This window comes from Osmerus mordax, chromosome 14, assembly GCF_038355195.1.
Source record: "Osmerus mordax isolate fOsmMor3 chromosome 14, fOsmMor3.pri, whole genome shotgun sequence".
NCBI lineage: Eukaryota > Metazoa > Chordata > Actinopteri > Osmeriformes > Osmeridae > Osmerus > Osmerus mordax.
In genome coordinates, this window is record NC_090063.1 from 514,415 (window position 1) to 532,622 (window position 18,208).

Sequence of the window (18,208 nt, forward strand, 5' to 3'; positions counted from 1 at the left end):
CAACTGTGAGGTGGATTGATTTTCTCAGCAAAGGAGAAGTGCTCACTAACACAGATTTAGACATATTTGTGAACAATATTTGAGAGAAATAGGCCTTTTGTGTACATAGAAAAGGTCTTAGATCTTTGAGTTCAACTCATGAAAAATGGGGGCAAAACAAAAGTGTTGCGTTTATAATTTTGTTCAGTGTATGTTTATCCGATTTAAAAACATATTAGCATTTTAGATTAAAATTAACGTTCCCACTATATCATAACAATTGCGCTTACCAGTCAACACACAAATGCCCATGTGAAGCTAATGCACTTCATAGAATTCATTATTCATCATTTTGCACATAATTATAGAGGATATATAAACTATACATATTTTGCTAGACCTATCTTATTTAGGCTGCATAACTATGGAGCATCAAACCTGCAATATTTAGAAATGAATAACTGAATAAATAAATGTCCACATCCATGCATTAAGACAGAAATAAATGAATAAATGTATTAATAAATGCACAAATGTCAATTGACAGTTGACTTATAATTTACATGTATTTCTTTTTGTGTATTAATTAATTTATTCCTTCATTTATTAAATTATGTTTTCATTCATGTATTTTCTGTTTTTAGTCTTCCCAATATGAGAGGAGGCCATAGGAGTGGAAATCAATCCAGAGCCATAGAGATGATCTCTCTGGCTGTTTATCAATCCGAATAACGCTAAGAACGTACTTGCATTCTTGAGATTGTTCTTGCCAAGCGTCCTTGCCAGAACGGTTTTGACTCCTGTCTGGCCCCCCAGTGGTGGAATCAACTCCCCACCTCCATCAGAGACACTGACTGTCTCTCCACCTTCAAGAAAAGGCTCAAGACGCACTTGTTCCGGGAGTACAACGGTACTTAGGAATGGTTCGCTTGACCCGATGTTAGTTTCCTCAAGGATCACAATGACTCTTGCTCAGAGACTTGTTGCTCTTGTGGTTAGTGGTAACTGATTTAAAATTGTTTGTACTCGCTGTGATATATTGTTTTTATTATTGTTGCTTGTTTAGTTTTTTTTCCCACAGGTACACTTGCACTTATAGCAGTTCATGTTGTTTAATTGTAACTTGTTTAACTACATGCTCTTATGGTTCTTCCCTTTGGCACTTACTTTGGTTGTTCACAATGTGTGCTTCATGTTTTGGCTACTCGCAATGTTTTGTGTGTTTTGGCTACTCGCAATGTATCTCGTTGTTATGATCAGTGACCTATGCACTTTGTAAAGCTCTCTCTTGGAAGTCGCTTTGGATAAAAGCGTCTGCTAAATGAATAAATGTAAATGTAAATGTAATGAAAAGACCACGAGGATGGAGAACGAATTGAGATGCGTGTGTTTTTGGCTATCGTGCAATACCCTGGACTCATTTAAGCAGCGGGATGACAACACTGGCATTATCAGTGCAACATTTGATGAACTTTTTTTTGATAAAGCTCATGGAAGAATTAGCCAATTTAGTGACATATTTATTAACTACCTTGGCCTTCAGGCAACATTTTGTTTTAGGTTCTTCTAAAACAACTGGTTACCGTAGACCAGTGGTTCTTAACCCTGTCCTCAGGGAACCCCTGTCCTGCATGTTTTAGATGTTTCTTGGCTCCAACACACCTGATTCAAATGCATGTTCGTTACCAGGATTTTACAGAGCTAGATAACGACCCATTTATTTGAATCAGGTGTGTCAATCTGTTCACGAAAGCCTTGTCTACGCGACTGTGAAGACGGCTAACATTTTATGTGTGATATAAGAGATTTATATATTATGGCTACATTATGGCTGTGGTGTTGAAGTAGGATAATATGAAAACCAGCCAAGAAGCATCTAGTATTTGTTTTTTTTCCCGAACCGTGACTTCTGTGAATGTTTACACCCCTACTGGAGATAAGCCATATTCATATGATCGGACATTTGAAAAGTGAAAATCAACTACAAAGCTAATAAACTAATAGCAATTGTGTAGCTCATTGTGGGGTCTGCAAGGGAACTGCAAAACTTTTCTACAGATGCAAAACCTAAGTTACAAGTGCTAAACTTTGGCTGTGTCAAAATGTTAGCCTATCAGCACGATGCTTGTTGACGAGCCAATCAGAATGCTGCCCACCGATCATCCAATAGGCCTATATCACAGTCCGCAGCAGCAATGACACACAAAGGTTGACTACACGCTTCGAGATCTTCCTCACACCAACAACGTTGTAAGATTGTAAGATTCTGACCACAGAACAGTTTTCCCACTTTGCCTCAGTCCATTTTAAATTAGCTTTAGCCCAGAGAAGATGGCAGTGTTTCTGAATCATGTTCACATGTGGGTTCTTCTTTGCATGATAGAGCTTAAACCTGCATTTGTGGATGGCACGCCAAACTGTGTTCACAGACAATGAGTTCTGGAGGTGTTTCTGAGCCCATGCAAGGATTTCCATTACAGAATCATGCCTGTTTTTTATGCAGTGCCGCCCAGAAGATCACAGGCAATGCAGAATATTTTCCCCCTTGTCCCTTACAGAAAGAGATTTCTCCAGATTCTCAGAATAATTGTATAATATTTTGTACAGTAGATGATGATATATTCAAAGTCTTCATAATTTTACATTGAGGAACATTATTCTGAAATGGTTCAACAATATGTAGATACAGGTTTGCAGATTGGGGAACCTCTGCTCATCTTTACTTCTGAGAGACTCTGCCTCTCTAAGATACTCTTTTTATACCCAATGATGTTACTGACCTGTTTGTAATTAACCAAGTTAGTAGAATTTTTTTGCCCCAGCTCTTTTTCCAGCCTTTTATGGCCCCCGTCCCAACTTTTTTGAGAGGTCAAAATTCCACATTACCATATTTTTTCCTTTGCACAATTGCACATTTCCTAAGTTTAAACATTTGATATGTTCTCAATGATCTATTGGGAATGACATAAGAGTTTATGAGATTTGCAAATCATTGCATTCTGTTTTTATTTAGATTTTACACAGCGTCCCAACTTTTGGGGAATTGGGGTTGTAGCAGCCCATCCTCATTACTTCCACCATTGTCCTACAGAATATGCTGAGTTCCTACACTGCAAGGGGAAGAAGTTCATAGACTTTGATGAGGTTCGACAGGAGATTGAGGCAGAGACAGACCGTATCACCGGAGCCAATAAGGGCATTTCTCCTGTGCCCATCAATCTGCGTGTCTACTCCCCCCATGGTATGGCCGCAGAGCTGGCGTTTTCATCTACTGCATCATAACTTTATATACCTTCATGAGTTTGGTTTATACACAGCAGATTAATGCATGTGGGATGCTAAATCAAATTGATTGTAATTTAGTACTACTCAACTAAAAAACGGTTGACTGTACATTATTTTAAATGTGTCTCTATACAGTTGTTTCCTAATTTCCTCTCCTGATTTTCACTCTACTCACCTTGCTGTCCAACAGTCTTAAACCTGACCTTGGTGGACCTGCCGGGAATGACAAAGGTTCCAGTGGGGGACCAACCAGCAGACATTGAGCACCAGATCAAAGAAATGCTAATGCAATTCGTCACCAAGGATAATTGTCTGCTGCTAGCTGTCTCACCAGCCAACTCTGACCTGGCCAACTCTGATGCACTCAAGATTGCAAAAGAAGTTGACCCACAAGGTGACACACAATGCTGTCAGAGTATCTTTACAATCCCTAACAGCATAGTTGGAAAATGACATAAGAGGTGAGATTTAGTTACTTTAGATGCCTTTTTGCCTCTGTGTATGAGCAGGCCAGAGAACCATTGGTGTGATCACAAAGCTGGATCTTATGGACGAGGGGACAGATGCTAGAGAGATTCTAGAGAACAAGTTGCTGCCACTGCGTAGAGGTAAGTACTGTGAGTTATGAGTAGTTAAGCTAGATCAGGGGCCTGTAGGAGGAGTAGCAAAAAAACTTGTTTCCTTAATCTTTATTGTACAGAAAAAGGTTCATTAGTTATAGGTTCATGTGGCTTTTTTGTTCCTCATGAGAAAAGGCATATGAATTTCAGAATTTTGGGACTCATGGCCTGCAAATGGCATCACTTTGAAAATTGACATATTGGGGCGTGGCCTGTAGCGCCACCTATTGTCTCACGTGGCCCATGTTTGGTATGGTAGTTACTAATGCTCTGCAGTTTCAACATGCAAAATGTCACAACTTTTTACCCTACTGGTCTAGGGGCTGTTATTGACTCCCATGGGTAAATAATAAATAATAATAATACCACCAATAACAATAGGGTTCTCCTGACAGAGCAATCCTAAATATAGCTGCAGGCAGCAATGGCGGGTTCCTCTTCAATGTTGCAAACCTTTTCAAAATTGACTTGACACAGACATGTATTTCCATAACTCTTGTGGTCCCAAACTAGCATAACTGCATATGTGGCCCACACATACATACCAACTTTTAAGTCAATTGGAGTCATGGTTCATAAGAAGATATTTGTACGTTTTTCAAAATGTTCACCGTACAGGGCGGACTGTATGGGTCACCACTGTATGGTTTCCCATGATAAATAAGCATGTATAGCAGGTTTTAGACATTTTAGACTTATGGGGTGGAAATGCCATCATCTTGAAAATGGACCATTGGGGCGTGACCTGTAGCGCCACATATGGGCAATGGTGGGCCATTTGTGGTGTGGGAGTTACTCATGGCATATACTTTCAATGTTTCAGAACTTTGACAACTTTTACCATTGCATACAAAATCTTAAATGTAATTACACCAAGGTCCACAAGGGCCTATGCTAAAAACCAAGGACTGATGGTGGGGGCTTGGTCAGCCCACCCTTTTCCAAAAACCTTGGATGTGTGTGCGTTTGGCCAAGCTCGCGTGTGTGTCAAGGATCCAAAATGTGTATGTGTGTGAGAATTAGGAGCACGCGCGCTGAGGAGCATAGGGACAGAGGATTTGGGGAAAAAGCCCTAGCAATTAGCCAAGCATGCATATTTCAAATATTCACAATAAATCTACTTTTCATCTTACATTCAACTTTTTATCAGATTTGTGTACTAAACATTCTCAAGAGTCTTTATATGAACTTGTGATTGAATAAGAGTATCAGTTTCTGACCGGCGGATGTCCATCCATCCATCATCTTCCGCTTTTCCGGGGGTCGGGTCGCGGGGCCAGCAACCTAAGCAGGGAGGCCCAGACTTCCCTCTCCCCGGCCACTTCCACCAGCTCTTCGTGGGGGACCCCGAGGTGTTCCCAGGCCAGCCGAGAGACATAGTCCCTCCAGCGTGTCCTGGGTCTTCCCCGGGGCCTCTTCCCAGTGGGACGTGCCCAGAACACCTCACCAGGGAGGCGTCCAGGAGGCACCATAATCAGATGCCCGAGCCACCTCAACTGGCCCCTCTCGAAGCGGAGGAGCAGCGGTTCTACTCTGAGCCCCTCCCGGATGACCGAGCTTCCCACCCTATCTCTAAGGGAGAGCCTGGACACCCTGGGGAGAAAACTCATTTTGGCCGCTTGTATTCGCAATCTCGTTCTTTCGGTCACTACCCACAGTTCGTGACCATAGGTGAGGGTAGGAACGTAGATCGACTGGTAAATAGAGAGTTTCGCCTTTCGACTCAGCTCCTTCTTCACCACGACGGACCGATGCAGAGCCCGCATCACTGTGGACGCCGCACCGATCCGCCTGTCGATCTCGTGCTCCATTCTTCCCTCACTCGTGAACAAGACCCCGAGATACTTGAACTCCTCCGCTTGGGTCAAGATCTCCTCCCCGACCCGGAGATTGCACTCCACCCTTTTCCGGTCGATAACCATGGCCTCAGATTTGGAGGTGCTGATTACCATCCCAGCCGCTTCGCAGTCGGTTGCGAACCTCTCCAGTGAGAGCTGAAGGTCACGGCCCGATGAGGCCAACAGGACCACATCATCTGCAAGAAGCAGCGACCCGATCCTGAGGTCACCAAACCGTACCCCCTCAACGCCCTGGCTGCGCCTAGAAATTCTGTCCATATAAGTTATGAACAGAATCGGTGACAAAGGGCAGCCCTGGCGGAGTCCAACCCTCACCGGGAACAAGTTCGACTTACTACCGGCAATGCGGACCAAACTCTGGCACCGGTCGTACAGGGACCGAACAGCCCTGATCTAGGAATCCGGTACCCCGTACTCCCGGAGCACCCCCCACATGAGCCCCAGAGGGACACGGTCGAACGCCTTTTCCAAATCCACAAAACATGTGTAGACTGGTTGGGCGAACTCCCATGCACCCTCCAGGACCCTGCCGAGGATGTAGAGCTGGTCCACAGTTCCACGGCCAGGACGAAAACCACATTGCTCCTCCTGAATCCGAGGTTCGACAATCCGACGGACCCTCCTCTCCAGGACCCCTGAATATACTTTCCCAGGGTGGCTGAGGAGTGTGATCCCCCTAAAGTTGGAGCACACCCTCCGGTCCCCCTTTTTAAAGTCTGCCAGTCCAGAGGCACTGTCCCCAATGTCCACGCGATGTTGCAAATACGTATCAACCAAGACAGCCCTACAACATCCAGAGCCTTAAGGAACTCCGGGCGGACCTCATCCACCCCAGGGGCCCTGCCACCGCGGAGCTTTTTAACCACCTCGGCGACCTCAGCCTCAGAGATAGAAGGGCCCGCCCCCGATGTCCCCAGACTCTGCCTCCACGTCGGAAAGCGTGTTGGTGGAATTAAGGAGGTTTGAAAAACCATCAGTCAAAATTAAATTTGATTGATTGACACAAAGATATTGAGGCAATGTGGACATTTACATAACTACACCTCTTTCAGACATTTTGTATTTGACTCAACTGTCTAAAGTAACATTTTTAAATACATCAATGATACATATCTGTAAAAAAATTCAGGAGAAGATCGATTTTGAAGGTTTTTGCAAAATGTTGCTGTACAGGAAAATCCATCATGGCGAACCTTATGGGTCCTTGTGGCTTTTTTGTTCTCCATGAGAAATAAGGCATGTCTACCAATTTTCAGGCATTTTGGAGTAATGGGGCGCTGGGGAAATCAGATAGACTTTGGGCGTGGCTTATAGCGCCACCTATGGGCGTACGTGGGCCACTAGCCGTCTGGGTGTAGTGAGTGATCTGTTTTGTCATTGGGCCAAATTTGATAAAATCGGGTCAAGGACTTTTTGAGCTATGGAGCCATTTAGCGGAGAAGAGGAAAAATAATAAATATTGCTGCAAGCAGAAATGGCGGATTCCTCCACATTGCGAAGCATTGAAAAATGTATATTCTTCACAAATTGTCACTGTATAGAAAAATCCATGCTGCAGACTTACCAATGGGATAGCAAATCTGAAATGCAATACCATCAAGATCCACAAGGAATAAACATTCTCAAGAGTCTTTATATGAACTTGTGATTGTATCAGAGTATCAGTTTTGCACCGGCGAATGCTTAAAGCATTATTTTAGCGCTAGCGATGAATTAGATTTCCTTTATTTCAATCATTTTTTAAGATATTAAGTTGCCTTTGCACATGGTAACATGTTGTAGTGTCTTCCACGTGACATACCAAGTTTGGTGTTGATATTTAAAAAATCAAAAACCCTTTGATAACTTCAGTGGGGGTTGTTCTGACGAGGATGTTTGCCAATTTTGGGGAAGATTAAAAAAATTTGGAGGAGTAGCGAAATAACGTGTTTTCTTAAAATTCTAAATGGCTGAAAATCTATATAACCGTAAATGGACATCATAAGGTGTGTTGAACTCGTTTTAATCCAGGTAATCCAACGGTAACTCATTTCTGAAAATCGCAAGTCCAACTTTGACCCGTTGGTGGCTCTAGAGTGGTCTAATGGGAGACATGAAACTTGGTGTGAATAAAGGGACTGTCCTTAATGTGTGCCAAATTTCACAAAAAGTTATCATATGGTTATGCCTTGCAGTAAAGCAGTTAGCTTAGCTATCTCCCAGAAGTTAACGAGCTACTAAACTAATGTTCTGCTAGAGGTAGTCACGCGAGTTTTCGTGACGTTAGTGACGTAAGTAGCGTCATTGACTGTGGCTAGCAAGTTAGCTACCGTTAGCTTCACTTTTCGCCACAAAAACTTACTTTCCACTTAAACCATGCAACGGAACGTAAATCCCAATAGAAGAAACTCAATCGCTACCAAGACGAAACTTTTGACACCTAGGTTGTCTATGTAGGCTGAGAATATTGACTGAGTTTTAGGGGGGCAAAAATAAATAAAAATAATAATATATATGTGAGAGAACAAAGGTTGTGCCCTTGCCGAAGGCAAAGCATACCCAATAATAAATATAGCTGCAAGCAGCAATGAGGTGGCCAAGCAGTCAAATGACCCATAAAACATTTTAGACATCATCAGAAGAGGGTAACGAGTACACGCAGCAAGTTTGGTGCGAATCCATCAAAGATTTGCTGAGATACGACCCAACTTCCTGTTTGCTGGCTTAACGGCACATTTTGATTGCCTGTACCGGGCAAACGGTTCTGAAAATCAAAGAATTGTGTGAAGGCCTTCGTGAGGCTTGGTCTGAAGATACTCTCTGCCAAATTTGGTGAAGATTGGACAACATGTGTAGGAGGAGTAAAGAAAAAACGTTTTTCAATGAATTCAAAATGGCGGCCGCATCAATTCGGCTATTATCACAAGTTATGATGTATCACACACGGGATGTCCCATCATATCATGAGACAAAGGAATCACTTAATAAAAGCAAACAAAGCAACAGTTATTGGCCAAAACACATTTTTGCTTCCTGCGGCCACGCCCAGTGATCACATGACACCAAATTAATTGGACATCCTCATACGACGGTTCCGAGTCAACATACCAAGTTTGGTGTTGATTTCTCAAAGATTTGCTGAGATATGACCCAACTTCCTGTTTGGTTGCTTTGTTGCCGATTTTGATTGGCTGTACCGGACAAACGGTTTTGAAAATCAAAAATCTTTGGATAACTTCTGTGAGGGTTGCTCTGACGATGATGTGTTCCAGTTCTGGGGAAGATTGAAGAACAACTGTAGGAGGAGTAGGCTTTCAAAGGTTTTTGCTAAAACCGGAAATGGCGGAAAATCTACATAACCGGAAATTGACGTCATAGGGTGTGTTGAACTCGTCTCGATCCAGGGAATCCAACGATACCTCATATTTGAAAATCGGTCATACGGTTCAAAAGTTACGTGTGTAAACACAAGTCCAACTTTGACCAGTTGGTGGCGCTAGAGTGCTCCAATGAGAGACATGAAACTTGATGAATATAAAGAGGGGACTGTGCTTAATGAGTGTGCCAAAATTCACAACTTTTTACCATATGGTTCTAGGGGCTGCCATAGACTCCAATGGCAGAAGAAGTGTAACTAGAGAGGGTACAATTTCTGGGGAAATTGTAGGGTGTGCTTGCTTGCGTCGGTTGCACAGGGGTCCGTTTTTGAATGACATTTTTACAACTGATATTTCTGTATATTTTAAATAAAAATGCCTACTTATTATTTATAAAGATGACATAGATTTAAAAGCATTTTTTTTGCTGCTCATTTACAACTGCAAATACGAGTGAAGTGTAGAATGAAATATATGTCTTCTCATTTCCCCTGCAAGAGGCAGCCTCATCGTTGAAACAAAACGAACTAGAGAGGGTACAACTTCTGGGGAAATTGTAGGGTGTGCTTGCTTGCGTCGGTTGCACAGGGGTCCGTTTTTGAATGACATTTTTACAACTGATTTATGTATATTTTATATGAAAATGCATACTTATTATTTATAAAGATTAAATAGATTTAAAGGCATTTTTTTTTGCTGCTCATTTACAACTGAAAATACGAGTGAAGTGTAGAATGAAATAGATGTCTTCTCATTTCCCCTGCAAGAGGCAGCCTCATCGTTGAATCAAAACTAATACATTTGGCAGACCGGTGTAAAAATGGACCTAATCTCTATGACTTAAACGTCATTTTAAGTTTTTCCCTTCTCGTGATATTTTCAGGCATGTAGCCTACTCATTGCATTCATTCATTAATAAAGAACCCCCTTTGAAGATTATTCTACGACGTTACCCGGCAGTAGAAGATGGAATCGCGATTCAGACAGTCCCATCTGCTAACTGAAAATATGCCCCCAAAACGTAAATAAGCTTGACATTTATTTAGTGGAAAATCGCTCATTCATAAAAAGCTCGCGGGTAGCGATCATTGTCAGTAACAACGCAAAATGCTACATAGCCCTGTGTGGAGAAGCTGCCCCGGTAAATTGTACTACTACGGTACAGTATTAGTAGACTACTGCTGTGTTCGTCTTGGTAGAGATTGCGTTGGTTGAATTGGATTTAACGTTCCGTTGTACGGTTTAGGCTGAAATAAATTATTTTCATGAACAGATTGGCAACGTTTAGGCTGTGGCAATGAAGTTCAGGTTAGTAGTTAGATAGACTTTTGATTAAGTAAGGGGAGTGCCGAACATGTTCTGTCGCCGTTTGACTTCCTACAGCTGTGTAGATGTTTTTGTAGTGTCTCGCGTAGGCTACAGCGTTGCAGTGAGCAACACTGGTTTGAAACCACAGGTAATGATAATTTCACCCACAAATCGTTTACTTGTAATGTAATGTCATAATAAATCCTACAACGAAAATGTATTTGTGAGGAATGTTTATTTTAAAGATTGAAAACAGATGCATCATAGACCACTGTAGTATGTGTTGCCCGGGCAACAGAGGCTAATGTCATGATGCTAATGCTTCAGTGAAATAGTAGACTAGACTACCGTTTCCAAAAGTAGATGTGGGCCTACTTCCTTAATAATATCAGCTAATATTGTACATTACATTTCATAATTGTGTTTCACATCACAAAGTAAAATGAGTAAATAGTTATCACCCTGGCGTCTTTGCTTGTGGCGTTCCTGCAGCTGCCTTGCAGTAAAGCTATAGTTAGCCTAGCTATCCCCCAAGTTAACAGATGTGAAACGAATGTTCTGCTACAGGCAGTCACGCGTGTTTTCGTGACGTTAGTGACGTTAGTAACGTCAGTGACTGTGGCTAGCAAATTAGCCACCGTTAGCTTCACTTTTCGCCACAAAAACTTAACTTCAGCCTAAACCATGCAACGGAACGTAAATTCCAATAGAAGCAACTCAATCGCTACCAAGACGAAACCTTTGACACCTACGTTGTCTATGTAGGCCAAATATTGACTGAGTTTTAGGGGGGCAAAAATGAAAAATATAAAAAATAATAATAACTAGAGAGGATACAATTTCTGGGGAAATTGTAGGGTGTGCTTGCTTGCGTCGGTTGCACAGGGGTCTGTATATTTTATATAAAAATGCATCGGGCCTACTTATTATTTATAAAGATTACATAGATTTAAAAGCATCTTTTTTTTGCTGCTCATTTACAACTCAAAATACGAGTGAAGTGTAGAATGAAATATGATGTCTTCTCATTTCCCCTGCAAGAGGCAGCTGACAGGCTGAATCAAAACGAATACATTTGGCAGACCGGTGTACAAATGGACCTAATCTCTATGACTTAAACGTCCTTTTAAGTTGTCCCTTCTCGTGATATTTTCAGGCATTTAGCCTACTCATATTGCATTCATTCAATAATAAAGAACCCCCTTTGAAGATTATTCTACGACTTTACCGGCAGAAGATAGAATCGCGATTCAAACAGTACCATCTGCTAACTGAAAATATGCCCCCAAAAACGTAAATAAGCTTGACATTTATTTAGTGGAAAATAGCTCATTCATAAAAAGCTCACTGGTAGCGATCATTGTCAGTAACAACTCAAAATGCGATATAGCCCTGTGTGGAGAAGCTGCCCCGGTAAATTCTACTACTACAGTACAGTACTAGACTACTGCTGTGTTCGTCTTGATAGCGATTGCGTTGGTTGAATTCGATTAAACGTTCCGTTGTACGGTTTAGGCTGAAATTAATTATTTTCATGAACAGATTGACAACGTTTAGGCTGTGGCAATGAAGTTCAGGTTAGTAGTTAGATAGACTTTTGATTTAAGTAAGGGGAGTGCCGAACATTTTCTGTCGCCGTTTGACTTCCTAAACAGCTGTGTACTGTAGCTAGATGTTTTTGTAGTGTGTCTCGCGTAAGCTACAGCGTTGCAGTGAGCAACACTGGTTTGAAACCACAGGTAATGGTAATTTCACCAACAAATTGTTTTCTAATGTCAGAATAAATCCTACAACGAAAATGTATATGTGAGGAATGTTTATTTTAACGATTGAAAACAGATAACGCTACATCATAGACCACTGTAGTATGTGTTGCCCGGGAAACACAGGCTAATGTCATGATGCTAATACTTCAGTGAAATAGTAGACTACTGTTTCCGAAAGTAGATGTACTTCCTTAATAATATCAGCTTATATTGTACATTACACATCACAATTGTGTGTCATATCACAAAGTAAAATGAGTAAATAGTTATCACCCTGGCCTCTTTTCTTGTGGCGTTTCTGCAGCTGCCTTGCAGTAAAGCTATAGTTAGCCTAGCTATCCCCCAAGTTAACAGATGCTAAACGAATGTTCTGGCAAAGGTAGTCACGCGTGTTTTCGTGACGTTAGTGACGCAGTGACGTTAGTAACGTCAGTGACTGTGGCTAGCAAATTAGCCACCGTTAGCTTCACTTTTCGCCACAAAAACTTAATTTAAGCTTAAACCATGCAACGGAACGTAAATTCCAATAGAAGCAACTCAATCGCTACCAAGACGAAACTTTTGACACCTACGTTGTCTATGTAGGCCAAGTATTTACTGAGTTTTAGGGGGGCAAAAATAAATAAAAATAATAATAATAATTATAATATATATGTGAGAGAACAAAGGTTGTGCTCTCGCCGAAGGCTTGAGCACACCCAATAATATATATGTGAGAGAAAAAAGGTTGTGCTCTCGCCGAAGGCTTGAGCACACCCAATAATAAATATAGCTGCAAGCAGCAATGGAGGGGCCAAGCAGTCCAGAGCAGGACATGGCCTCCATAGCACTTGTGCAACAATTAAGTCACAACAACCTGTTGCACTCATGCAACACACCAAGTTTGGTTGAAATATATGTTTGCGTTCAAGAGTACTGAGAGTTCAAAGTTATTTTTCTGGTATAACACTGCAGGCCTCCTCTGCTCCTCATGGGAACGATGGAACCCAAGTCTGGTGACAATCGCGCAAATGGTTGCTGAGATATGCTCTTGCGCCTCGTTTGGCGGCTTTGCCACCGCTTTTGATCGTTTCTACCGAACAAACGTTTTTGAAAATTGAAAATTCATCTGATTGCTTTTGTGAAACTGGGTCTAAAGATCATCTTTGCCAAATTTGGTAAACATTGGACAAAAATTGGGGCTTGCAAAAGGTTTTTACACTTTTCCATGAAATCCAAAATGGCGGCCGCGTCAATTCGGTTATTATGAAAAGTTATCAATGGTCAGGTTTGATATCTCACAAGACATCAAGAGACAAATAAATTACTTTATTAAGGTAAAAACTTCAACAGTTATTAGCCAAAACACGTTTATGCTTCCGGCCACGCCCCCTTTCAGTCACATGACACAATTCTTGTAGGACATCCTTAGAATAAAGTTCAGAGTAGGCGTACCAACTTTGGTGTCACTGCCTCAAAGAACTGCTGAGATATGGTTTCACTTCCTGTTTGGCGGCTTTTCTGCAGAATTTGATTGGCTGTACCGGAAAAAGGGTTGTGAGGATCAAAATTCTTTTCGATAACTTTTGTGAGGCTTGGTCTGAAGATCATATCTGGTAATTCTGAAGAAGATTTGACAAAATTTCTAGGAGGAGTAGGCTTTCAAAGGCTTTTAATAAAACCGGAAATAGCGGAAAATCTATAAACCGGAAATTGACGCCATGGTGTGCATTGAATTCGGCTTGATCCAGGGAATCCATACGGTTCAAAAGTTGCGTGTGTAAACACAACTCCAACTTTGACCCATTGGTGGCGCTAGAGTGCCAAAGTATGGGACATGAAACTTTGTGAATTGGACCAGGGGACTGTCCCAAATGAGTGTGCCAAATTTCACAACTTTCGACCAAGCGCTTCTAGGGCCTGCCATAGACACCCAGTCTTAAGAATAATAATAATAAATATAGCTGCAGGCAGCAATGGCGGGTTCCTCCTCAGCATTGCAAACCATTACAAAATTGACATGACACAGACATGTATTTCATACATGTACACAACATTTCAAGACAATTGGATCAATGGCTGATTTGAAGTCATTTTTTGAAATTCTTCACAAATTGTCACTGTAGAGAAATATCCATGCTGCCAACATTATGGTTTCTTGAGACTTCTTTGTTCCCCATTGGCAATAAGGCATGCGTATCAACTTTTAGACATTTTGGACTGACAGGGTTAAAATGCCACCCTTTTGAAAGTGTCAACTTTGAAGCGTGTTCTGTCAGGCCACCTGTGCTCTGGTCAGGCCCATCATGCAGAGATCCATTCTTTAAAAGCTTTGATTACAACAATAACTTTATGAAAGTCAGAATACACTTTAGTAAAGGACGTATGTAGTTTATGTACTACTACTGCTTGCTCTGCCCACACACTTTCCCCATCCATGCTGTTTCCCTCTTTCCCAGTGCAGGTGGTGCGGTGGCCGCATGAGGTTTAGGTGTAGTCCAAAAGTTGCCTCCCACAATCAAAACATATTAACCGCAACATTGTTTTCAAACTTTCTCAAAGATGGCTTGAAAACCACAGATATTGACTCTCTTCTTGAGTAGATCTCTTTCCAGAATCTCAGTCAATCTAGAATCAAGATTAGCCTCATAGGCAATTGGTCTGGTCTAGGGCACAGCCCACGTTCAGCTCCTTGCAAGTATAGCCTGTGATAGTAAAATGGCCGACTCTCTGTTCCCATTAAACTACACAGCATGCACACTCAAGGTGACCAACAAGATTATATTAACTAACAAACAATAACATTACAAACATCTAACTGAACGAACACAACAACTGAAATCCCTTGCGTAGCTGTTGTTTTTGTACATGCCGCACTGCATTCTGGGTACTGATGAAGAAAGTGTTTTTCCGTCTCTTCATAAATGGAGTGACTAAGTTCAGTTGAGTTCTGGATTTTAATACGTATTTATCAATCTGCAGATTGTGAGAGAAAACCAGTCTTCTGACCATAAATGACAACACAACACCAAGCTTAGGTCTCAACCAGGGGAGTGTTCCATCAACGTCGATTAAGGAAAAGCTAGGCTTATCTCGCCAAGTCTCACTTACTTTAGCGAGAGTTCCGTTCCATTAAGGTGGCTTATTTTAGTTCTAGCTACGTAACCAAGGTAACTTATACTTCGGAACTAGCCTGATCCGTGTCAGGCTAAAAGTCAAGCTAAACTAAAATGTGTTGCAAATAATTTCAAACAGGCGGAAACAGAATCTCAAAAGACAGTTCCGTAGAGTAAATTCCTGCGCGCAAACCACTTTAGTCCGTGTTCGGAAACGTAAATTCAGACTTTTTGAAGTGCAGACATTAATGATTTAGCTACATGTTTACTTAATCTCCAAAAAATATATTAATTTAAATAAACAAGTTAAGAAATAATGTCACTTTTGTTTTCAAAAGCCATTGGTTAATTGACATAAAATAAGGACTTAGAAACTAAGCAGAGCGTCTAGACAAGTTACAATCAATTATGGTGTATCCGTTCTTTGACAACCCTGTGGTGGATGAAGGTGCTCAGATTATACAAAGAGCGTTTATCCCACCAGCCCCAAGGGTCTTCAGAGACAGAAGTAATGGTTCCCTGACCAGTATCTGTGGAAGAAGTATAGGTTCAGCAGGCCCAGCATAGTTTATCTAGATAAATGTAATTGTCATTCTTAAAAAAAAAAAATACATAAATATATATATATGAAATAACACTTTAGCAACTCCTAAGGATGGCAATGAACACATAAGAGCAGCCTACCATCCTTTGTAAAAAGTAATAGAAAGGAGAGTAGACTATAATAGTAGAAAGGAGGGTAGTAGACTGCAGTCTATGTAGGTAGGCCTAGACTATGTAGTCTGCTGGAATCACACACAAGGAAGCAAACCCACTGTAGCCAAGCCTTGACACTGTTCAGTCTGTCTGCATCTGTCTATGTCTTTGCATGTGGGACATTCTTGAACGGGCAACTATGCCAGGAAATATGAAGGGTATACCTTGCTTCAAAGCAGTACCTGAATATTATCATCAGTTTTTCAGGTAATCTTGAAACACAAAGAATCAAAGAGGACTTTTTATTCAATTGTATAAAGTATTTTCATTGTTTAAAGTAGCCTATATGTTTACAAGCCTGTATATTACCTCTCCTCTGGCTTCCCCAATATTATAGGTGCAATATACTGTCCCCATGGGTATATCCAGGCCCATTGGAAGACTCAGGGGGTGACTGCCTGGTGCCCCCATGGTTGAAAGCGTTTCTAAAATGCCCAGAGTGGCAAAAATTAGACCAAGTGCCCTACTGTCTGCCATTCACATTGTGAAATATGCTTGAGTGCACAGGATGCCCCATGCAATAAATGACAGTGTGCCCTCTATACATGTAAAAAGAGTTCCTTTATAGTATAGAAAATGTGATGCAGTACCCTATAAGGTGCCCTTACAATGGCCTAAATTGGACTGTTCCCATGCCCTTACTTCCAATGGAAAAAGGTGATGTTATGAAGTGCCCTTTATGCTGCCCCTACATGACAGTGTCCCAAATGTTGCCCTTTCCAAAGAAGACAATTAGATTCTGTGCCCAACAGTCTCCCCTAATGTTCCCAGTAGGGCATGCTTTCCCAAAGTGAGGCTGTGACAACACTTGGCACAGCCACAGTCTGTCACTGTCCAAGCCCCCTCTGGATCTGTGGAGGCAGACTATGTTAATTGGAAATACTCGTAATATAATAATGATACTCATGCTGAGCAATTTTAAATGACTGTTCTGCCAAACAAAGTGTGCAGTTTGGGTCACCTTCTGATCTAAAAAGTCAGTGCTGGATCTGTGCAATACTAGTCATTTCAGTGAATCCCCATTTAAGTCATGGTTATCTTTCCCTTTTATCTTAAAGCTCAGCATTTAGCCTATTAGTTAATAAATGTGTGTGGCAAAGTTATTTTGAAGTAATTTTTGATTTTGTTCAAGATGTGAAGACAAAAACATTATTAGCCCACATCAAGTGCAATTAACCATGGCCTTCTTCAGTGTTTTGAATTTATCCTACAATTTTCAATTGCTGCCACGTTCTTTTTTGGGCTATTATTCTCAATCTCCTGTTGAGAATATCGACCATAGGCTAGCCTGCCAGAACGGTTTCAGACAGCTCATCAAATTACGCTAATTATCAGTAGGCCTAAATGCATATATATATATATGTTAAGTAGATTTGGTAGGTCTACAATTTACGCATTTTAACGGTCGTAATGGTTTGACAAGTTGTCTCCCTTGCCATGTTAATTGCGGCAACATTGCCCTTTTAGGGAACAAAAAAACTCAAAAAATCAATTTACGCTGCTGAAACAACACACCTCTGCTGCTTTACGCTATACTTTTTGCGACATAACTCCTCTTTTCGACGATCGCCTGATCTGGGCTGCACAGTCTAAGCTTATTGAGGTCTAGCTTGAATTAGCGTTGCCTGTTAGTGGAACGGGACGTTAGTGGAACGGCTTGAGGCTTAAGTCTAAGTTGACGTTTACCCAAGTGAGACTTATTCGTGTTAGCGCGACTTGCGTTAGCGACGTTGATGGAACACCCCCCAGGTCTCTCCCCCGCTCCGAAAGCCGGAGGACCATCTTTTATAGGGCACAAGAATGTAAACATAGATTGTGACAGTCAGGCAGGAATGACGTTACAACAGTCTCCGAGAAAAAGATTCACTGCTCCCAAAACATAACAGCTCTCACACTAGAGAGTTCATAGTTGGAGCTCTCCTTGTAGTCATGACAAGGACCGTTTAGCCAGTACTTTCTCCTGACCCCAAACATCTATTAACTTGACACATAGACACAATATACTGTTATTAATAGCAAGCTTACATGATAAACGTACTAACTAGTATCCAATGACTAGTTCTATTGATTAGTGATTAATGTAAGCATACAGGAAATCCCAATTTCTTCCACAGTACCCAAGAGCGCTGACGCTGATTATCTAGCTGTGCTCCGACTGCGTGATATGACGAGATGCTGGTGGCA

At 41.5% G+C, this 18,208-nt stretch overlaps 1 protein-coding gene across 1 annotated transcript in view; it reads left to right on the plus strand.

The window, feature by feature from the left end:
* Positions 1–18,208, plus strand: part of dnm1a (dynamin 1a) — a 313,554-nt gene that overhangs the window by 47,265 nt on the left and 248,081 nt on the right. Inside the window, exons 3-5 of the mRNA XM_067249828.1 lie at positions 3,071–3,220; positions 3,455–3,658; positions 3,774–3,872. Coding sequence (XP_067105929.1) covers positions 3,071–3,220; positions 3,455–3,658; positions 3,774–3,872 — 453 coding nt within the window. The remainder of the gene's footprint in view (positions 1–3,070; positions 3,221–3,454; positions 3,659–3,773; positions 3,873–18,208) is intronic.